Source organism: Sinocyclocheilus anshuiensis, unplaced genomic scaffold, assembly GCF_001515605.1.
Source record: "Sinocyclocheilus anshuiensis isolate Anshui unplaced genomic scaffold, SAMN03320099.WGS_v1.1 scaffold58, whole genome shotgun sequence".
NCBI classification, from domain to species: Eukaryota; Metazoa; Chordata; class Actinopteri; order Cypriniformes; family Cyprinidae; genus Sinocyclocheilus; species Sinocyclocheilus anshuiensis.
In genome coordinates, this window is record NW_015547688.1 from 368,369 (window position 1) to 390,870 (window position 22,502).

The window sequence follows — 22,502 nt, forward strand, 5'->3', positions numbered from 1 at the left end:
ACTGGCGAGTTTATATAGATCCTACTACGGCCCAAGGCTTGGATTATGAATATGAATTAGGTTGACTGAGAGCACGCTCTTGCAAGGTTACCAAGCAACGTCAGCATTGCGTAATTAATATTCATGTATTAAGGCTTCGCCGTAGTAGGAGGCAAGTTTTGCCTCTTTCATTTGATGAGGGTAATTAAACAAAGGGAACACATAAAGAATATTTGTGACCCTGGACCACAAAACCAGTCATAAAGGTCCATTTTTTTTAAAATTGAGAGTTATACATGCAATAAATAAGCTCTCCATTGATGTGTGGTTTGTTAGGCTAGGACAATATTTGGCTGAGATACAACTCTTTGAAAATCTGGAATCTGAGGGTGCAAAAAAATAAAATCATCTCAATCATACTGAGGAAATCGCCTTTAAAGTTGTCCAAATTAAGTCCTTAGCAATGCATATTACTAATCAAAAATTACGTTTTGATATACTTGTGGTAGGAAATGTACAAAATATTTACTTAATATGATTTTTGGCTTAAAAGAAAAATGTATAATTTTGACCCATACAATGTATTGTTGGCTATTGTTACAAATATACCCGTGAAACTTATGACTACTTATGAGTTGCAAGAACTTCATTTGGACTTCATTCAATATTTTGATTTTTTTTCGCACCCTCAGATTTCAGATTTTCAAATATCTCTGCCAAATATGGTCCTATCCTAACAAACATCAATGGAAAGCTTATTTATACAGCTTTCAGATGATGTAGCCTATAAATCTCAATTAAAAAAAAAAATTGACCCTTATGACTGGTTTTGTGGTGCAGGGTCACAAATATTCTTTATGTGTTCCCTTTGTTTAATTACCCTCATCAAATGAAAGAGGCAAAACTTGCCTCCTACTACGGCGAAGCCTTAATACATGAATATTAATTACGCAATGCTGACGTTGCTTGGTAACCTTGCAAGAGCGTGCTCTCAGTCAACCTAATTCATATTCATAATCCAAGCCTTGGCCGTAGTAGGATCTATATAAACTCGCCAGTGGGATTCACACACCTCCCATCTCCCATGTTTACGTCAAATCCTTCCCAGCAGCGGATGTTGTTGGAAAAGTGGGGCTACAAACGTGAACATATGAGCTAGAAAGCACTGAAAAGTTGTCAGGCCTGATATTTTCATTATCACGGTGGATACAGAAGATAACGGCGCGTTGTCTGAGCGACTATTGCTCTGTGTTTTGTGTGCTGGGAGCGTAGCTGCAGCCGCCAGGCCCGTGATCGCATCATTTACAAGTATGCATCGCCGAGGGATTACAATTGCTAACGATGTTTATCTGTCTGGGGAAGTTGTTGCGTTTCGTTTGTATATAATGCTTGGCTTTTTAACAGATAGACTTCGTTACTATGTTAATGTGACTAAATGACAGCGAAACATGTTAGCTAGCCAGGCTTGTTGCTGATTCTACTGCGATGAATGTGGATTGCATGTAATTTATGCAACAAAGATACACATAGTCATTCTACACTTGTGTGCTATGTTTGGGGTTAGTGTGTAGAGACCGGGACTTATTTTAGCCAGAATAACGGTAGCCTTTTCTTGTTAACGATGGTAGGCTAGTAACTAATGGCACAATCAGCAATTTGCGGTTTAATGGTGAATCACAGTAAAAGTTGAGTGATAGTGAAGGCTAGGGCGGTTTTATGTAATCGGTGCTAGCGGCGATGAAACAGGTTGGATAATCGCTGATCTCTGTTTGAGCGCATCATCTACTCCAGAAAGCACCAGAACAAGCCAGGGCTTCTGCGGGACTTAATTTTCCCTTCCACAAACTAGTAAGGCCAAAAAAGGTCTTAAATCTGAGCAGAAAGTCTTACATTCAAGCCATTAAACGTTGCATGCATGCATTGCAAAAATGTATATCTTCCACAGTATGTTTGATTTGTTTTCCAATACAAATATCTAAACATCCTTAAATCAAGATACATTTACACGAGATGCAAATTGAAAAAATGCAAGTGAGTTTATGCTCATAACAAGAAGTCAGTGGGTTGTAAAAAAACTTGTTTTCCGTTTGAATTAAGCAGATTTTTCTGACACCATTAGCAGATACATTTCTAAAAAGACAAGACTTATTTTAGGCTATGTCTTATTGCTTCTCAAATAGCCTAAATGTATCTTGATTTTACAATCAAGAACATCACTTTTTTGCAGTGTGAGCAGAGAGTAGCCTACAGTAAAAAAGTAAAATGAATTAAAATGAAATGGAGATCTGTTGAAAGTTTTATTCTCAAACTTTGAAGCGTTGCTAATACAAAATGTAAATGCATTAATTAACCATATCGACGAATTGTGTTCCATTTCATTTATTCCCTAAATTTTCTTCACTTGGTCTTAAAAAGTCATTTACCTTCATAAAACCTTCAGAAACCCTGGCAAACACACCAACTTTTGTGCTGGTTGGTCATTTGGACATGTTAAAAATAGCCAAACACTAACCTTAATCTTATAGTTGGATTCCCTATAACATTGACTAACTTAATACATAAAACCATGCCAAGCACGTTCAAACATGCAGAAGTTGTAAGAATTGTAATTAATGTTGGTTAATTAGAAGGGGTTTGTTAAAGGGGTCATATGATGCTTTTTTAAAGATAATTATTTGGTGTCATATATCTGCTGTAGAAGAACAGTACCACCACTGGCCTATAGCTGGCGCTATTATTTTATGCTGGTATATAAGCTGGTGTACAGTCGTGTGGATTAAATATTCAGGTACATGCAATGTTAATGTTTGGAATCAACAGGAAGGTCTCTTGTATATCTTCTGGTTTATATCAGATCTGTTTTTTGAAATTGAAATGCCCTAATGACACAAGAGAAATGCATCAGATATGTGGACATAATTTGTGGTTATGGAGAAGCATTCTGTGTAATTCATTTCCATTATCTCAAGTAAAGGATGTGAACTGGGCAACAAATTACTCTCATAAATCAACAGCCGTTAGCAACATTTATATGCTCCACATATAGTATGCCTTTGTTTTTGCATTTCCTGCTTCATCCTCATTGGCTGGTGGTAACCATTCTAGGAAAATGCAAATTAGATATGATATTATCACCTGCTAAGTCATGAAAGGGGACACTGCTATGATGATACAATATTGACATATTGTTACGCCTATACTTCGATTTGGCTTTCAAATGAGGTGCTGTATTCATAAAGATCTTTCCTAAAATGAAATAATTTTCTTTTTCCCCCCACAAAATGACACACATTTCACATGAAGGACGCCGTGTTTGACCTCTAGTTAGTCTTGACCTACATGGTTCCAAGAATACTGTGCCATTGTGTTTCTACTGTAAATGTTATTACTTTAACTTCTCAAAGGCCCAAGCTGTCTACTTAAACCCAGGTGCTGAAGATTGCACGTACTACATAACATTGCTTTGTATCCTAGTTATTATTTCATTTGTCTGTTTTGATTTTATCTGTGGATTTCTTAAATGATTGGCACAAGAAGAATCTTGATCAGTTGTACTAACTAGCCTACCCATCTTTAACCGTCAGGTAGGATGATGCACTTCACCATTCAGGCACATTATCATATATTATGAGGATTATGTATTATACACTGCCATTCAAAAGGTTGAGGTTGGTAAGATTTTTTTAATATTTATGAAGGAAAAAAATAATATTTGTCTCTTTTGCTCACTGGGACTGCCTTTATTTGATCAAAAATACAGTAAAACGATAATATTGTGAATATTATTACAATTAAAAACAGCATTTTTATATTTTGAAAATATTTTTAAATGTCATTTATTTCTGTGATACAAAGCTGAACTTATTATCATCAATGTTAAAAACAGCTGTGCTGCTTCATATTTTTGTGGAAACCATGATACATTATAGTTAAAAAGAACAGCATTTATTTGAAATAAAAATCACTTTCACTTTTGATCAATTTAATGCATCCTTGCTGAAAGAAAATATTAATTGTTGTTTGTTTTCAGGATTTTTGTTTTCAGAATACTTGAGATATACAGTATATATATCTTTTGTAACATAATACATGTCTTTAGTGTCTGTTTTGATCAATTTAATGTGTCCTTGCTGAGTAAAAGGTTTATTTACTTAAAAAAAAAAAATCGTATTAACCCAAAACCTTTCAAAAAAATCTTAACTTTTGAACGGTTTATCATGAAGTATATTGATGTAGTGTGTACCTCTGACTCAAAGATGATCACAGACAGTCTTGCAGAACAGTGTTTTATCTCATAACCTGTAGTATTGGGATACAGGTGGCTTGACCGACTTACCCTTATTAGTCTAAAGTGCAAAGAAAATCTGTGTTCATACGAGCAGATAATTCATGCTTATGGACATGTTGTTTTATATTTGCGGGCTCAGGGGAATGTAGAGGCAATGAGCCGCTGCAAATCGATGATAACTGGATGCGCTTGAAATGCCTCGGCAACAGTAGTCAGGGATGGCACTATCACATTACACTGTGTGGTGACTGAACCTGCAGCCTGTTTGTGTTCACCTCAGAAACGCCGCTTGAACGTCAGCACAGTGTGAGGAGAGCTCCCTTCTCTGGCCTCCTTCCAGGGAACCAACATGTCCAGTGACCCCCCTCCTCCTTACCCAGGGGGCCCCAGTGCCCCGCTTCTCGTGGAGAAAAACGGGCAACCTCCAGTTCCTGGTAAATTCCTAGATATTTTTCTCATCTTTATAGACATGAAATTAAGTCTTAGTTTTTAAACCTGTTTTGAAGACAGTCTCTTTGATGTATATATCTCAAAATAAGTCTTATATACCTTATTTTTTTTCTACCACTATAAGAGTTCAGTCATTTCTTTTATTTAACTGTGTGTTTCCTCAGCAGCCAGCGCTCCAGTAACGACAGGACCTCCACAAGGGCAGCCACTGCCTCCAGAATATGGACCTCCACCTTATGAAGCTACACTACAACCAGGCTTTGTTCCTCCACACGTCCCAGGAGAAGGTCCCATGCCTAAGCCTGTGCATATGCCAATGCCCATGCCTCATCCTCACGGTGAGTGTGCCTTCCTAACTGAAACAATTAGCATTTCAGAAAGAAGAACTACTACTCAATTGAAATCTAAATCTGTTGTGGTGCAACAGGTTTCCAGTTACAGGTAATTTTTCTGTTCACAGTGAATGATGTGTCAGGGCTAGGAGCAGTATTACACAAAATGTATCCTTTTCTCTTTTTTAATACACATTCTGGTATTTTTGTGAATGATTCATTGGTGTATATTATTCAATAGAAAAAAGCTTGTGTTTGCAATCTTTCAGTAAAATGTAATAACTCGCACCGACCCAATTGACACTTTTAAAATCTCGTAAAGGAATAGTTCAGGCAAAAATGTATATTCTGCCATCGTTTATTCACCCACATGTCATTCTAAACCTGTATGACATTCTTTCTTGTGTGTAACACAAAAGAAGATATTTTGAAGAACCAAACAGTTTTGGTTCCCATTGACTTCCTTTTTTTATTTTTATTTAGATTTTTTGCTTACACTATGGAAGTCAATGGGGCCCCGAAACCATTTGAACATTTTTCTGAATATCTTCTTTTGTGTTACACAGAAGATAGAAGCAGGTTTGGAACAACATGAAGGTGAACGATGACAGAATTTTTTTGTGAACGGTCTATTTAATAGTTAAAGAAGTAATTTAATGCTGGTTAATGTTTAGCCTATTTAATTTACATTAAGAGATTTTGCACTAATGAGATTTCACTGTGGGCAGTGCTACTATGCAAGATACGACAGGAATAGAGTTGTTTTTTAAAGGGTTAGTTCACCCTAAAACTGAAAATTCTGTCATTAGTTACTCACCTTCATGTCGTTCCAAACCCGCAAGGCCTTCGTGCGTCGTGTTACTCTCGTGAACGCGCGTCAAAGACTGACAGGGAAGAGAAGAAATTGTTGAATAAAGTCGTTATTTTTGTTTTCTTTGCGCACAAAAAGTATTCTCATAACTTCATAAAACTATGGTTGAACCCCTGATGTCACATGGACTATTTTAACAATGTCCTTACTACCTTTCTTGGTCTTGAATGTGGTAGTTCCCTTGCTGTCTATGCAGGGTCAGAAAGCTCTTGGATTTCATCACACATACCTTACTTTGTGTTCTGAAGATGAAAGAAGGTCTTACAGGTTTGGAACGACATGAGCATAAGTAATTAATGACAGAGTTTTCATTTTTGGGTGAACTATCCCTTTAAAAAAAACATTTCATTATAACTAATACTAGATTTCACCTACTTTTTCTCATTTTAGACAAAATTCGAGCTACATTGTCTACGAGATTTATTGTGTGCAGAGATCTGTAAAAATAATTTATGTGCTGCAGGTGGTTACTATGCTCCGCCTGGACACTTTCCTCATCCGATAGCCGAGCACTATGGTCCGGGGCCCAGTCACTTTGCTCCAGGTCACACAGCCACAGTCCTCACCCCTCCTGGTGCCGCCACCACCGTCACTGTTCTACAGGGGGAGATGTTCCAGGCGGCTCCAGTGCAGACGGTTTGTCCACACTGCCAACAACCCATCATCACCCGCATCAGCCACGACATCGGCCTCATGAATACTCTTATCTGTATGTTCTGCTTCTTTGTCGGGTAAGTGAGCTGTGGAACTGGACAGCTCAATATGATCTGATGATATGACCTCTATTCCTCTATATATATATATATATATATATATATATATGATTCATTCAAAATATTAATAAAAACAATAACAGTCTCTCAGTGATACTAAAATAGCACTGGACCTCTCTATGAAATCACCTTTCTGTCATGTTTTTTCTTGATATTGGTTGGACCTCATGTTTTTGATTTGACAGACATTCATTTTTCTAAGAAATAATAATAAAAGCTTATGCTGAAGTACTAAATTAGGTTTTCACATTTCACATTATGGCTTTTTTCCCCCATTATGATTTCAGGACAGTTGTATCACCATGACAATTTTTTTAGTTTTTGGGCCCCTCCAAAAATATCTACTACATTACTGTTCAAAGGTTTGGGGATTTTTTTGAAACATGTTTTTGAAAGAAGGCTTTTATGCTCACTAAGGCGGTATTTATTTGATCTTAATACAGTAAAACAACTGTTTTCTGTTTATATATATTTTAAAATGTAATTTATTGTTGTGAAACAAAGCTGAATATTCAGCATCATTACTCCAGCCGTCAGTGTCACATGATTCTTCAGAAATCACTGTAATATGCTGATTTGCTGCTCAAGAAACATTTCTTATTATTATCAATGTTGAAAACCATTATTATGTTTGTGGAAACCATGATAACAAATGTAAAAGAACAAGAGTTATCTGAAGAAGAATTTTTTTTTGTAACATTGTAAAAGTCTTTACTTTCACTTTTGATCAGTTTAATCCATCTTTAGTGAATAAAAGTGTTCATTTAGTTTAAAAATCTTACTGACTCCAACTTTTGAATGGTGGTGTACATGAATTTTAGTACGGAAATTAAAGCAGTTTTCAAAGTAGAAGAGGTGTATTCAGGTCGTGCCTGAATTGCATTTTTAATTTAGTTTTGAATAAATGAATACATAATGAGCCCTCAGTGACATACAATAATACCTCTTTGAGATTCCTTCTGACTTTTGTCTTTGTTTTGCAGTTGTGATCTAGGTTGCTGCTTGATCCCCTGTTTGATTGACGACCTCAAGGATGTGACGCACACTTGCCCGAACTGCAAGGGCTATATTTACACATACAAGCGCATATGCTAACAGTTTATCCCATCAACGATCTTGCTGTGACCTCTTTCTGGTGGGTGTCGATGACTCGCTTTTTCGTGTTCATTTTGCCCCAACTGACAGTTCATATTTCCAGCCACTTCTCACTTCATGTAACTATTGATTCTCACACATTTTGGCATAGTTACTGATGCCTGTAAAATTAAGCAGAGGTGATTAGCGGTCATTGAAGGATCGGTACATTTTATATGCACAATGGTCAGGGTTACATTGTGCCATCCAAGTACTGTTTTATTTTTATTTTAGCAGTAGAGCATATACATATACTAAGTGTATACATTTAGAGAATATGTGAAAACATTAACCTTGAAAAGCTCGTTTGTGAATATTACTGAGTAGCGAAACTAAATGAAGTTCACTTCAGGGTCAGTATTGTTGGATTGTAGGATTATTATTGTATGCATTATTGTTTTATTTTAACCTATTAAAATGAAAGTCTTTGATGGCTGGGACTTTTGAAGTCCTGGGGTAACATTGTTGCTTTTACATGTGAAAATGTTACCGTATTTGGCAATTTATGCAAATGTCATGGGATTTTTTTTTCTTTCACTTTTGTTTTTGATTTCTTATATTTGTCGACAAGGCTCATTTCAAGTCAATTTGATATATGCGTATCAATGTAACAGGCATTGTGTCATTTTAGATGAAGTATTTCTACTGCTAAAGGGATCTGTATGTCCATCTAAATCTCCTTTTAGTACTTTAGAGATGCCATGCTAGGGACATATTTGTGGAATTCAACCAATATACACTTAATCTTTTTGAACTGTGAATCAAAAATACTGTATAGCCACGGTGCTTTTCAAACCACTTTACTAGCTGTTCTGTGTTGTCAGTAGTAGGCTGTTTGAGACTTCTGTAAACTATCATCTGCTATTCAGGTCAGTTTATTAATCATTAACAAGGTAGATCTGTGTTTGCTGATACTAAGGTTGGCGTAGAAACATCTATAATAACATAAGCATCCTTTAACAGTTATTCTGCTGAAGAACATGTTTAGAAGTGGTTGTTGCATAATTTTTTCATTTCTACTTGACATTGTGAAGTCGTCGTGTTTAAAAAGGAAAATACATTTCCGGTTAAGGCTGTTCAAAGCTGCTTTGCTGTTGGAGTTCACCAGCATGATGAAGGACGCTGCATGATATCACTGTAATCTTGCATAGCGCTCTGTTGGGCCATATGTGCCCTCAGTGTGTCACGCTGTGCTGGTTGCTGCACTAGGCTTCATAACTCAAAGCAGATTAACCCTTCGCTTATTAATACTTTGTGCAACAGGCCACAAGGATTTAAAGGATGATTGTCCTGATTTTCCTTTTTTTTTGTGGTCAGATTGTGATTTATATGGAATCATCCAAAGAGATTGTTTCCTTTATTTGGTTAGGGTTATTAGTTGTCTGACCTGGCTGCGAAATTGTACATTTTCTGTTCATTTTGTTCTGTCCATAAATGTGATTTACTGCTGAAATGGTACGAAATTTAAAAGCTACAAGATCAGCAGTGCTTAGACACTATATATTTCTATTTACCTCTGTTTTTAATTTTTTTCTATAAAACTACACTAAGTAACATTTGGGTCTGTAGCGGTTAAAAAAATAAACCTGCATGCGTCTTGCGGAAGAACATTGTTTTGGTTGTGCTTCGGCTCTGGCCCTCTACGTGTTGTGGATGAATGTAGTTTGACGGACCGCGGGGTTTCTTTGATTTTACAATCGCGATTTCCCGTGTTGAATGATCCATGGTCATTTTTCTTGTTTGTTGTGACCACAAACTTTAAAGCTGCAGTCCGTAACTTTTTTTTGGTTAAAAATGATCCGAAATCAACATTTGACCAAGTACACAACCAGCCAGTGTTCAAAACTATCGCCTTACTTTAGCCCAATTCACAACGGTTAGCTTATAATAATGTTTTCTAATTTGAGTGGTATGGGTAGGTTTTCGCGGGAAATTCGAGCATGCTGCTGGGTCATTATGTCACGTCTGTAAACATAAAGAAGTTGTCCCGGCTACTAGACTATCGCATGTGACTGAGGATCCTGCAGGTGGAGGATTGTTTATAGCCTTTTCTCACAGCAGCTGGAATAATTAAATGTATCATTTTGATGGCTGATTGTAATCCAGAAAGGATTATGTGTTTATGAAACACATGTGAATGAAATTAAATTATATTCCAGTTTTAAAAGTGCTTCTGATTACAGATAGCCTGGGATTACAAAAGATTTGTATTTTAAAGACAATTGAAATCTACACGCTAATACACACTATACACATAGTCACGTAATGCTGATGTTGTTAACATTAACAATTTAAGAATAAAGTATAACAATAATAATAATTTGCATGGTTTGATGTGATATGAACTAACCGATCTTTAGATTATCACCATTGGTAGCGCGATTTATTGTAATGCTTTTTTCCTCAGTTGGTCAGAACAAACGTGGCAGACGTGTTACTTACTTGTTCAGATGACAATATCCGGTGAAAATGCTTATTTGAGTCATATATTCCAAGACGTAGGCTAGAATCTGTGAGTGCAAAGTACAATATCCACACCGGTGTGGTAACTGACTGCCACACATACTCTTCAAAACATTAGATTCATCCGCGCTGGAGCCGTGCCGCCTCACAAACCACGCAAGGAAGATAATTCCACACACAGCTGCAATTGCAGGTTTTCAAACAGAGATGGTGACAAAGAGGCAAAACTTACGGACTGCAGCTTTAAGCGTCACGCTTCTCCCACAACATAAACGCTAAGATATTTCTCTGTGTACGGATATATGCTGATAAATAATGCAACGCACGGAAGAATGTTGTAGCCTATGCAATTTCCCGCAAAATCCGTCCTGATTGCTCTAAAACAATAAGTAATTATTATAGGGTAATTAAATTGTATTTGGGTGAATTAAGGGCTTTTTTACTCTAGCTCTTTAATATTATTTGTTTTCATCAAAAAGTTACATAGTGTAGTTTTAAATGAAGATTCAGATAATAATTGTTTTTCTGGTAAACAATCTGCCAACATTATAGCTATTTAACAATCAGATTTTCCATCTTTCCATTGTACTATTTAACACAAAATGTAGCAGTCGCTCGGTAAATGCACACAAGCCTCATATCTTTTTAATCAGAAATAAACACTGAATTTTCATAGCATTTGCCCTATATGCGTATGCAGGTATTACAAACTGCCACATTAAATTCTGATTTCAAAGTATTCAGCAATTAAAATTCCAATGTACTATTGTCTGACTGAAGAAAAAAATAATTACCTCATCCCATCCAGCTTAACTTCATCCTATCAACCATGACCTGTAATATCAAGACACCTCTCCATCATCTGCAAAAACTACATGATGTCTGTCTAATCTCCAGTAAATATGTATGCATGATCATGGGGTTTACTTGCAGTCCAGTCTGGCTCCCTTTAATTTAATATGTTCTTGACTACGTAGGTCTACTTGCTTTGTGAAGTGACTTGATGCTGTTGCAGACAATAGATGTCAAGCTTGTATTACAGGAATGCAGCTGTAGATAGATGCCTTGAGAATAGTATATGGCACTACACCAGATGCCATGCTCAACTCAAGTCTCAAATGTGTATGTAAAACAACTTATGGACTGACTATTTGAACAAATAAAAAGACAAACTATCATATACAAGCGGTAATTTTATTACTTGCATGCGCGCGCACACACACAAAATCAGTCATCAGGCCAACGAAGCTCATATAGTTACTGTCATAATGATACATACACATTCTGTAAAAGTGAAAATAAAGTAGTTAATGATGCATAAAGGGTATCTGTGGTTTTTAATCCAAATACATGATGACACGGTTATGGCTCCAACAAATAAATATAAAATCTTCTATATGAAAACTGAATATTCTAATATGAGCACATATTCTAAGCCTCAAACAAAGCCCAAATCTGAGGTCTCTGATTTAGTCTTTCCAACGATGCCCACATTGTAGATTGCAGCACTTGTAGAAGGTTGTCATTGGTTCATCAGCAGACCTAGTTTGAATCTGCATAAAGTAGGCCCTTGGGTGCTCACATTTTGGACAAGGTTCTGCAAAGAAATATCATTAAGTGTTATACCTCAAAACGAATCAAGAAGGATTAAAAACATTCATTTAAAGCCACCAGAACGTGTTGTAAAATATTCACTGTGCATACAAGTAGTTTTTATAACACTAAGATACACTGTTTTACCTGGAGTGGAATCCACGTTTTCCCAAGCAGCAGAGCCCCCGAGAACATCATCAACCTCCTTCAGTTTGGGGTACTTTCTGTTATTTACCTGTCAAAATATCCAAGTTACTTCCACACACACCATATATATATATATATATCCTTTGGTGGCATCTGAAAATACATATTCTCAAAGCAGATACTTCTTTTAAACAAGTATTTAATTCGTGACCATTCAAATTTTTTTATGTAGTACAAATTTGTGTATTTATTAATACCACATCTGTCATGTTCAGATTATCATGTGACCTACAGTTGCGTACTTGTTTTCGTATACTGCTTTTCGCCTACTACAAAGTATCTGGCTGATACTATGTAGAAAACATGTCTTTCATACTTCCCGTATGCTTATTCGGATGCAGCAGCCACGGAATCGAAAAGTCACATTATTTATTTTGCATTCAAATAAACGTATTACATATATTCTAAAAGAAAATTTCACGTTTTGTTCCAGCATTACATGCATTTGAATGGAACACACATTGTTTAAATCCTTTGGTGGCATCTGAAAATACATATTCTCAAAGCAGATACTTCTTTTAAACAAGTATTTAATTCGTGACCATTCAAATTTTTTTATGTAGTACAAATTTGTGTATTTATTAATACCACATCTGTCATGTTCAGATTATCATGTGACCTACAGTTGCGTACTTGTTTTCGTATACTGCTTTTCGCCTACTACAAAGTATCTGGCTGATACTATGTAGAAAACATGTCTTTCATACTTCCCGTATGCTTATTCGGATGCAGCAGCCACGGAATCGAAAAGTCACATTATTTATTTTGCATTCAAATAAACGTATTACATATATTCTAAAAGAAAATTTCACGTTTTGTTCCAGCATTACATGCATTTGAATGGAACACACATTGTTTAATGCGAATTTAGTGTGTTATATCGTTATAATGTTATAAACTTCAATCTTATCATGTTTTCGAATCACATGTTACACGTGTTGGAATCGAACAATCGTTTTATTCCACGAGTAATCTAATCGAAGGTTCGCATCATCAGATATGCTTGAATCATAATGTCCAATCATTTCATCTTCAAAGTATTTTATTGTGTTCCGTTTAAAAACAAACTACAGATAAGCACATATTTAAACAAAATGTTCCAAACGCGTTCCTATGTTGTAATGGTAACTCATTACCTTCCTCGTGATGTTGTGCACATATGGACATGTGTTACACGCGAATCTGAAGCATCTCTGTCCCTCTTCAACGATTAACACATTCCCACAAGTTGGACAAAACAGGAGCATTTTCAAGAGGTTATATATATAGTACTGTATACTAAATACTGTTATTGTTTTTTTTTCTGATGCAAATGAAGTGTGTTTACACACATTCTCATGTCTAGTCGCTACAGGATACACGATAACGTTCCTCACTACTCTAGGCTCGACATGAAACGAAATATAAACGCGAATAAACATTAATTATAGGGTATATAGTAATGTTATATATACCTAGAACTGCCAGGAACTATATACATGTTAAATTAAATTATTTAAATGTTAAGAATTGTATAGTCAGTATCGGAAATATAACATAGAAACGTATGCGGAACTAAAGTTTGGTGCATCACAGAAATATTCCGACAAAAAAATGGATATAAGCAAAGCTGGAACGTAACAGAACTGTAGACTTCACACTCCAGCACAGGAGGTGGCGGTATGCACCTTAAAAGCTCAGAAATAATTTAGCAGCTGTGCCATAATTCCGTATAAATTAACTAATTCATTTCATAAACATGAAAAGAACTTGACGACTTTATGTCTCGTATTTCTGGATGTAACGTTAGACATACATCAAGAAGTTTTCGCTTGTCATCAGTTGAAAATGGATGAATTAAAGGAAGAAAACCTAAAGAATGTCGACGAGGCTGAGCTTGAGGAGAAAACTGTCGTAGAGGAAATTAAAGAAGAGCAAGAAGAAGAAGAAGACGACGAGGAGGCATTGCCACACTCTGAATTTCTTGACATCTTTGAGGAAGGACTGGCTCTGATGGTCCAGGACCCTTTACTGTGCGACCTGCCAATTCAGGTCTACCATCAAACAACAATGAAGAATTCGTTTTAATATAAAAATATTGAAACAAGCTACATGTTTGAATGTAAGGTCTAGAATTCCCAATCTTTTCTGATCTTTTAAATGTTCAGGTCACGTTGGAGGAGGTGAACTCTCAGGTGGCTTTGGAATATGGTCAAGCCATGACTGTTCGTGTTTGTAAGGCTGATGGAGAAGTCATGCGTGAGTTTTCTTGGAATTAGTTGGAATTGCTATACATTTATTGATTCTAACTGGAGCAAATCTTTTCACAGCTATTGTGGTTGTGCAGTCTGCTACGGTTCTGGATCTGAAGAAAGCCATTCGCAGATATATGGAGCTAAAACAACAACGAGAGGGAGGTGTCAAGCACATCAGCTGGTGAGACATGAAAAAAGTATAGGATGTGATTTTGTATTTGTTTGTTTTGTCCTAATCCACTTTCCCTGTCAAGGAAATACGTGTGGAGGACATTTCATCTGGTCTTCAATGGAGAAAAATTAGAAGATGACAAAAGAAAGCTGAAGGAGTGAGTCCAAATCTGTGTTAACTTGTATTCATTTGGTGCACAGTGATTGCTTATAATATGTTTTGATTGTGTTTCCTCTGTCCTCAGCTACGGGATCAGGAACAGAGATGAAGTGACGTTTTTGAAGAATCTGAGAAGGAAATGAACAAATGAAGTTCTCTTTAATGGGTGAAATTTGTTTATTTAAATATGTTCACCCAAAAACTAAAAACTCATCCTCATGGTGTTCCCTACCAAATACTGTCCCCTGTTATTTTTCTGTGGAACAAAAAATGGGAAAACATTTGAATTGCATTTGCATTTTTTTCATCATGAGAATGAGTAAATGATAACTTAATTTTTTTAAGGTAAACTTATCCTGTGAAGACGACACTTGTTGAAGCAATCTAACAAGTAACTTAAATAGCTATTCTTAGAATACATTTGATAAAGGCTCTTCGTTCCTTTTAGTTGGACAGAAACCCAAACTGTCACATTTGCAAAGATGCAAATGTGTGATAGTCCTCCGTTTCGAAGATGCCTAGTTATTAACATGTATACATGGTACATCCACAAAACAGCTGATTCACTGGAAGTAAATGTCTCATAAAGTGCTTACAAAAATCATATTTGTGTATTTCATGTTGCTTTTATAATGATCAAAATAATTAAACCTGAAAATGAGTTGTTTTCAAAAGTGCAATTTAACTCCCATTGCTGCTGCTTGTTAAAATGCTTAATATTAAAGTCCCACCAGATTCGCTGCAAAACTGTAGATGTTTGTATTTTAAGACCCTTGTCACCATGTGAGTTGGTAGTAAAATACAGGTAAACCACACACTTTAAATATTAGGATATGTTCCTCATACTGTTCAGCTACAGTATGACCAGCCTCATATTTCCTTATTACTGCAATGTGAAGAGCGACTGAAGAGACACTGCAGGGTAATTATTAAAATATATAATTTATTTTTCTATTTTAATTTTGTAATTGCACTAGGGTTGAACAGTATTTTTCATATCAGGAATAAACTTGTATTAAACAGTTCTTCTTGACTGGACGCTACGGCTCATTTCTGTTATGAAACTATCGTAGGCTATCTATTTCAGAGTGGATGCTGTATGAAGGTTTGAGGCTTTAGGAGGTTTACGTGAAGCGTCATCTCAACCCTCAACATGCCTGATGAACAGCTGACAAACATTTTTGAGGAGCTGAACCGGCTGTCCTCTCGCAGACAGCAGCTGATTGACAAACGCAATATCCTGGCAATGCTCATCCAGTTCAAGCGAAACAATGGCCAGAATGAGCAACGTGAGTCCCATTAACTGGAACTGCTTGATAACAGAAGCCAAATAAACAGTGGAAGACATTTACGGATTATTAACCATAAATAAAGAATCTGGTTAGCCTATATATGCAAATATAGCGATTTCTCATTGTATAGTGTTACAGTACGTAAGGAAAAAACGAATGTTGCTCACACGAGATCTTGTAACCAACAGAGTATTCCAGAGAGACTGAAGAACTTGAAGAGATCGATGAGCAGCTTAAAGTTCTCACTGAAAAGAAGCTTGAACTGGTGAATTTGCAAGAAAGGTCGGGAGGCAATCATTTAATAGGTATGGCAATTTGATATCTTTTTTTTTTTTACAGGAATTATACTTAAACATTTGGAGTTTGACATTTGTATTTGAAGGTGCAGCTCTTTTTCCATATGTCCTTATGTTTTTGTTATTTCAGACACTACTGTTTCATCTACAGACAGTCCATCTTATCCAGGTTAGTAGGTTTTAACACTAGTTTCAGTGATGGTAAGATGTGAAGTGTTTTGAGACAATTACGCAAATACAAAATCCAACAGGACCAGAGCTTCCTGAAAGCGGCTCATGTTTGTTTTTCTCAGCTCCGCAGGTGATTCTGGATGTTGAGCAACTTCCTCGACACTCAGCTCGGACGCAGTGTCCATTCTGTCGCCAGTATATAACCACAGATGTCACAACCAAAGCTGGCAGTGCCGCCTATATTGTGTGTCTTATTTCCATTCTTTTTTGGTGAGATGAACTGCCGTCTGATATTTTACTTTATTTATTCTCATATACGTCCACTATGCCACTGTGTGATTACCATTATGTCTTTCTATTAAGGGTTAAACATGACATATTTGTGTTCTTGACTGTTTCTTGTGTAGTTGTATAGCTGGCTGCTGTGTCATCCCGTTCTGCATGGATAGATGCAAAGACGTCGTTCACAAGTGTCCAAAATGTCGGAGTCACATAAAAACATGCAAAAAGCTCTGAGGAGTGGAATGTTTCAATCCCAATGTGAACTGAAAAGGTTGCTGGAATTGTTTCAGCCGGTGTCATCCTGAACGTTTTACAGGGACAGTCCCCATGGAATTACCTGAAGTGGCTTTTTTAAAGGATACGATATGGCGCTGTCACGGTTCGCTCTTTGTGGGGACGAAGCCAACTTTTCGGTTTGCCTTAAAACTGCCTCCAAAACTATCCATACCGAAAGGAAAATGCAAGACGTCTGAATCTTCTGTGAGATTTCAGTCTTCTGGTTTGAACTTACATTCAATGCCAAATTAGAATTTTGGGTTGAATATTTGCTAAAGCACTGAACACTTTCAGGTTGTGCAGGATTATAAAAACAAAAAGAAATGAAAATGCAATCAGGGTTTGTGCGGTTTTAAGTCTTAAATCGCCCTTTTACAATTTTAGGCCTTAAAATGTTCTTAAATCAGAGTAGAAAGTCAAGATATATTTACTTGAAATGCAAATGTAAAATGAAATCTTGCAAAAACTGAAAACAATTAAGTGAGTTTATGCTTACAGCAATAATACATATCTGCAATAGTGTTGTCAAACGATTAATCGCGATTAATCGCATCCAAAAACGTTGTTTTTACATAATATATATGTGTGTACTGTGTACATTTATTATGTATATATAAATACATACACATGCATGTATATATTTCAGAAAAAGATGTTATATTTATATATTAAATATATTTATGTATAATATGAATATAAATATAAACGTAAATACGTGTATTGTATTTTCAAAAGATATACTGTATGTGTGTCTTTATATATACAAAATAAATATACACAGTACACACATATATTGTGTAAACAAAAACGTTTATTTTGGATGCGATTAATCGTTTGACAGCACTAATCTGCAACAATGTGGTTTAATTAAGCTGATTTTTCGGAGCCTATGGGCAGATATTTAGGGGCCAACCACCGAAGGTCTGTAGATACCTATTGTATCCTTTAATGTTCTTCTTCTCGCTCTTGAGTCTATGGCAGCCCATAAATCCGTATGGTAAAAAGTTGTGAAGTTTGGCACACATATAGAGGACAGTCTGAGCATTAACCACAGCAGATTTGGATCCCTCTAGCGCCACCAACTGTCCAAAGTTGCACTCATGTTCATTTAAAATTAAAGGAATACATTTTTTTTTGTAAAAGGAAAAGAAAAACCCACCAACGGTTCTTTTTTTCTTCTGATTCCTTGGCTGAAGATAATTCGATTGAATGTCATTTTCCATAAAAATGTTCCCGATATTTTGAGTTTTCCGTAAAACCTACTTTTTCAAACTCCTCCTAGACCATTAGTCTGATTTACATAAAAAAAAGTAAAATCAGATCATGTTCAGACAATGCTGACAAAAAACAAGAACATGGAATTCAAGTTAATTAGCCCTGAATAACAAGCAAATTAATTAAAGAAAAACACATCAAAATGGACAAGAGGCTATATCTATGCAACGCTTTTGTTTATTCAGACTATACTTGGTGTGTATGACAACCATGACCTGAGGGTACCTGCACAGTTTCGGCACAGCGCCACCTAGTTGTCAGGTGATGTGAAAACATTTATATTTTTGCTTATAACTTCCGAACAGTTTGGTCAAAAATCAAGACCACAGTTGTCTCTGTGACTCCAGTGCAGCATAGCAAGTTGATTGATACCCAATTTTCCCATGTTGGCCATTTTGACTTTAGCTTCGCTATATTTTACAAAAGCATTAGCGTATCGTTACGAAACTCTGTATTTGTCTTTGGCACCATGCCCTGATGGAACTCAAAAAGTTTCAGGGCAACACCACCTTGTGGTCAAAAAATGCTAATAGCTTTTGATTATTTTTGTCATGAAACTGGTCTTGAGATTTTCTTGGATCATGCTGAGAACATTGATACCATCGATACTAATTACACCACAAATGTCCTGTCTGGCATTTTGATTTTCTTTGAAAACCTGCTTCTCCTCCTAAACCACTGGCCCGATTTTCACCAAATTTGACAATCTTCAGACTTGCTTGCCAAGTAAATGTATCTTGATGTAAGGATGTTTAGACATTTCAAAAGAACATCACTTTTTTTGTGGTGTGATCAAAAGGTACAGTTAAGTAATTTCCATATTCTAGTGGTTGGGAGCAGAGCTATTTAAACCTTAAGCTGTATTTATTTATTTTGTAAAATAAATTGAAAAGTAATGGAGTTTAGTTGAAAGCTGTACTTTCGAATTTTGAAGTATTACTAATACAAGCCATTCTTTGCTACTTAGACGTTCACATTTTGAAAACATTGTGTTCCCTTCAATTTATTCCTTAAAAGTTCCTTTACTTGGTCTTAAAAAGTGTAAAATTTACCTTTATAAAATCTGCAGAAACCCTGGCAGTACTTTAACAAATGCCTGATTCTGTTTGCATGCAGTAGAGTATGAGTTCTTCAGCTGATTAAAAGCAATTCTAAATTATTTTATCTTGTAGGTTGTTAGGTTAAAAATATTATCTTTGGTAAATTGTCAAATGTTAAGTATATTTATTGTGTTGTTAGCTTTGCTAAATAAGGTTATGTGGGGCCAGAACATGGTTAAACATTTTATCGTTAAAAGGCTGTATATACAATAAAGATATGTACAAAGATAACCTCAAAACATTATTTACAGTTGCACAAATACATTTGTATAAAATGTATATTGTAAAAATATATACACCGTGCAAAATATGAGGCATACATTCTACATCGCACTTCAAAGGGTCAGTAAGATTTTATATATTTCTCTTCTTTTCCTCTTCACAACAGAGCAGTTACTCTGATGGACATATTGAAAAAAGGTACACAAACCCTAATAATCTTAACAGGTTCATTTAAGGTCTTATGATAGGATTTTACTCGACCGCGGGCCTTTTTTCACACTAAAAAAATACATGTAGAGCCATAAAATGTGAAAAATATATGTGAGAACTGCATAAATGCAGTAAAATGGTACGTTTACAAAATTAAAAGCTTTGGGTCTCTGATAGAGACAGAACTATGGTATCCCTTTAGAAATTACATTTCTAAATATAGAAATACATTCTTTCATTTTGACAACATGTTTGGATAAGGAACTGATTGTCAACGAGTTCAGTCCAAGGTCAAGTAAGTGCACTATTTGGCATGCATGGCATATTTTCACAGCGTGTCTAAAGAGAAATCTGCTATTGCATCTGCCAAACACTGAAGGAAAACATTTCATAATTATCCATCTGAAGGGAGTGGTGATACATCTGTTTCAAACTGTGCCAGCAGATGACGCTACATTGTCACATTTTATAGAAAAAAAAAATCTAAAACCAAAAACTAATTGATTCTTACAAATAACTGAGAAGGTGAGGTTTCGGTACATTAACAAAGGCAAATTACCTGCCAGCTACCTGCATTTCAGTGGTTATGAAGAAAGAAGCTCAGACTCTGAAATACAGTGAATTTCAGTTCATCTACGTCCAAAAAACACATCTGTACTGCAGTTAAGAGCCTGACCAATCAAAATGCAGCTGCTCTCTTTTGTCATTCTGATCTGAATATGAAAATTTCACAGGTCCTGTTTAGAGTTGTTTCCCTGGTCAAGACACGCAACACTGTCAGTTCAGACTGTAAGAGCTGAACCCTGTCCACTCGATCTACTCTTTTGATAGGGATAATAATGGCCCCTAGTCAGGCGTTTTGTGTGCCTCTCTCCCTCCCTCTCTTTGGCCTCATGCTGGGTTTGGTAAACAACCTCGCTCTGACCTTTCCCAGTCTATGCACTGGATGATTTCGAATGTTTAGAAATTGAATGTTATTATTTAGCTGCCACAATTTCGAGTACCCTAACACAACAGTTAACAGCTCATTGACCATGGCAGTTGAATGTAAATGAGCCACTAAACAGGTTCCTAGTTAACAGGATAGTTAACCCCAAAATTATAAGTCTGTCATTATGTTGTTCCAAACTCAAATGGCTTTTTTTCTTCAACAACACAAAAGAAGATATTTTATAGAACGTTTCAGCTGGTTTTTGTTAATACCATCAAGTTAATGGGGTCCAAAACTTTCAAGCTTCAATACGGACATAAAGGTAGCATGAAATGAATCCATATGAATCATTTTGTATGATATGCAGTTTTTAAGCCTTTATGTTGATTGGGCACATGACATACAACATTCAGTGAGGTCTGACATTTAAAGTCGTGATTAAATGCAAGTCTTTTGTATTGTGACATGTCTGAGTGAAACATGTTACTGAAAAAGAAGAAGAAATTCTTGAAGCCAAATTTAACTTAGTCTCTGTATGCACTGCTTAATGTTTTGGTATGTTTTGAGAGTTAATAAAGACTTTGAGTAAATAAAGTTTGATCTGTTTAACATAGAAAGTAATTGTGCTGCTTCCGAAAGCTTTGAATATACCAGTCAAGTCATATGGATTAATTTTATGCTACCTTTATGTCCTTTTTGGAGTTTGAAAGTTTTGGATCCCAATGGAAAAAAACAGCTGAACGAGATTCAAAACATTTTCTTTCGAGTTCAGAAAGAAAGAAAGATCCGAGCTTGGAATGAGAACAATACTTTTTTGAACTTACTATCCTTTAACTCTAAAACTACAGAGTTTCTGGACAACGCAAACAGCAAAGGCACTATGATTGTACTTGTAATCCTTTGCTTTCCCCAAAATATATGATACATTTAAAACATGTTCTGTCTTAGGTAAGAAATTATACTTATCAGAATCTAAAAAAACAACAACATTCTAACATTCTCTATAATATAGGCCAGCAGTTTCAAAGACTGCTTCAAAATATGAAAAGCAGAAGCTCACTGCCTAAATATACAGGTGAAAAAAAGTGTCTCTACATTCTTCTTCTGCTTTGAAAGAGGTGTTGGTGACAATAACAGCACACAAACCTGCACGTATAGGTGCAATTGAGAAAAGCTGATGCTACACTATCAGTGGTTTGCACACAGATCTGCAAATCTTTTCAGAACGTCTCCAATCTCCATCCCTTTGTGAGCTCAGTCCCAGTGTAACTGTAAATCAGTGGAGTCCAAGAAATCAGATGAAAAGACTGCAGTCGGTGAGGAGATACCAGCAGCACCTGGAATCGTAAGGTCCAACCACTCCATGTTGTCGAGGCCTGCGTCTTGCAGAGGGAGGGCAGAAGGCGGCGTGTCGGTGAAGGTCAGATCTGAAGTGTCCATTGGGGAGTGGGACCGCTCCAGCAGCTGGTTTTTAAGCTCCTCCATCAGTCTCAGGGTCCGTGGCTCAGCGTCCTCCAGCAGGGCCTCCAACTGGTTATTGGAGGCCAGGGCTACCATGTTGGGTGGAGGCGCTTGGGTTTGGTTGGGCGTACGGGCAACGTGTATCTGCGGTGGAGGACGAGACAGCACTGTGTTGATGGGCAGGGTGGTGATGTTTGCGGTCACTGGAAGAAGTTTGTCCAGAGAAGGATCCTGCCTGGATAGAGGGGATATTTCTGGGAAAGCACAGAAAACGGTTTAGTTATAGAAACCTATTGTAGCTGAAATTCAAGAGCTGTTTTGTCTTTTCTCA

At 36.4% G+C, this 22,502-nt stretch overlaps 4 protein-coding genes across 11 annotated transcripts in view; 2 read left to right on the forward strand and 2 right to left on the reverse strand.

The window, feature by feature from the left end:
• Positions 1-1,208: 1,208 nt before the first annotated feature.
• Positions 1,209-8,427, forward strand: LOC107703362 (cell death inducing p53 target 1). Of its 2 annotated transcripts, none has more exons than XM_016505960.1 (5): positions 1,209-1,287; positions 4,548-4,701; positions 4,882-5,055; positions 6,384-6,651; positions 7,677-8,427. In XM_016505960.1, exons 2-5 carry the CDS (start codon positions 4,617-4,619, stop codon positions 7,786-7,788), a joined length of 639 nt encoding a protein of 212 aa, XP_016361446.1. In that variant the 5' UTR covers positions 1,209-1,287; positions 4,548-4,616; the 3' UTR covers positions 7,789-8,427. The 2 variants fall into 2 exon arrangements, with proteins under 2 accessions (XP_016361446.1, XP_016361447.1); XM_016505961.1 differs by having other exon boundaries at positions 4,885-5,055.
• A 2,051-nt stretch (positions 8,428-10,478) lies between these two features.
• On the reverse strand, positions 10,479-13,485 carry LOC107703329 (DNA-directed RNA polymerase III subunit RPC10). Its single transcript, XM_016505918.1, has 3 exons — positions 13,227-13,485; positions 12,031-12,118; positions 10,479-11,887 (listed from the first exon to the last, which is right to left on the reverse strand). The coding sequence occupies exons 1-3, from the start codon at positions 13,335-13,337 to the stop codon at positions 11,760-11,762; spliced, it is 327 nt and encodes a 108-aa protein (XP_016361404.1). The 5' UTR covers positions 13,338-13,485; the 3' UTR covers positions 10,479-11,759.
• Positions 13,486-13,772: 287 nt separating this feature from the next.
• LOC107703331 (U11/U12 small nuclear ribonucleoprotein 25 kDa protein-like) lies at positions 13,773-17,352 on the forward strand. 3 transcript variants are annotated; one of them, XM_016505921.1, is made up of 9 exons: positions 13,773-14,121; positions 14,238-14,328; positions 14,400-14,505; positions 14,579-14,653; positions 14,741-15,577; positions 15,743-15,944; positions 16,136-16,252; positions 16,374-16,412; positions 16,537-16,618. In XM_016505921.1, the coding sequence occupies exons 1-5, from the start codon at positions 13,918-13,920 to the stop codon at positions 14,796-14,798; spliced, it is 534 nt and encodes a 177-aa protein (XP_016361407.1). In that variant the 5' UTR covers positions 13,773-13,917; the 3' UTR covers positions 14,799-15,577; positions 15,743-15,944; positions 16,136-16,252; positions 16,374-16,412; positions 16,537-16,618. The 3 variants fall into 3 exon arrangements, with proteins under 3 accessions (XP_016361407.1, XP_016361406.1, XP_016361405.1); XM_016505920.1 differs by lacking the exons at positions 13,773-14,121; positions 14,238-14,328; positions 14,400-14,505; positions 14,579-14,653 and adding an exon at positions 16,822-17,352 and having other exon boundaries at positions 14,812-15,577; positions 16,537-16,684; XM_016505919.1 differs by lacking the exons at positions 13,773-14,121; positions 14,238-14,328; positions 14,400-14,505; positions 14,579-14,653; positions 14,741-15,577 and adding an exon at positions 16,822-17,352 and having other exon boundaries at positions 15,619-15,944; positions 16,537-16,684.
• A 754-nt stretch (positions 17,353-18,106) lies between these two features.
• LOC107703365 (MKL/myocardin-like protein 2) overlaps positions 18,107-22,502 on the reverse strand; it is a 38,556-nt gene continuing 34,160 nt past the window's right edge. For 3 of the 5 annotated variants that reach the window (XM_016505964.1, XM_016505962.1, XM_016505963.1), the window contains one exon: positions 18,108-22,425. In XM_016505964.1, the coding sequence (XP_016361450.1) occupies positions 21,965-22,425 (461 nt within the window). In that variant the 3' untranslated portion in view covers positions 18,108-21,964. Of the gene's footprint in view, positions 22,426-22,502 lie in introns of all 5 variants that reach the window. The other 2 variants (XM_016505967.1, XM_016505966.1) reach the window with 2 other exon arrangements.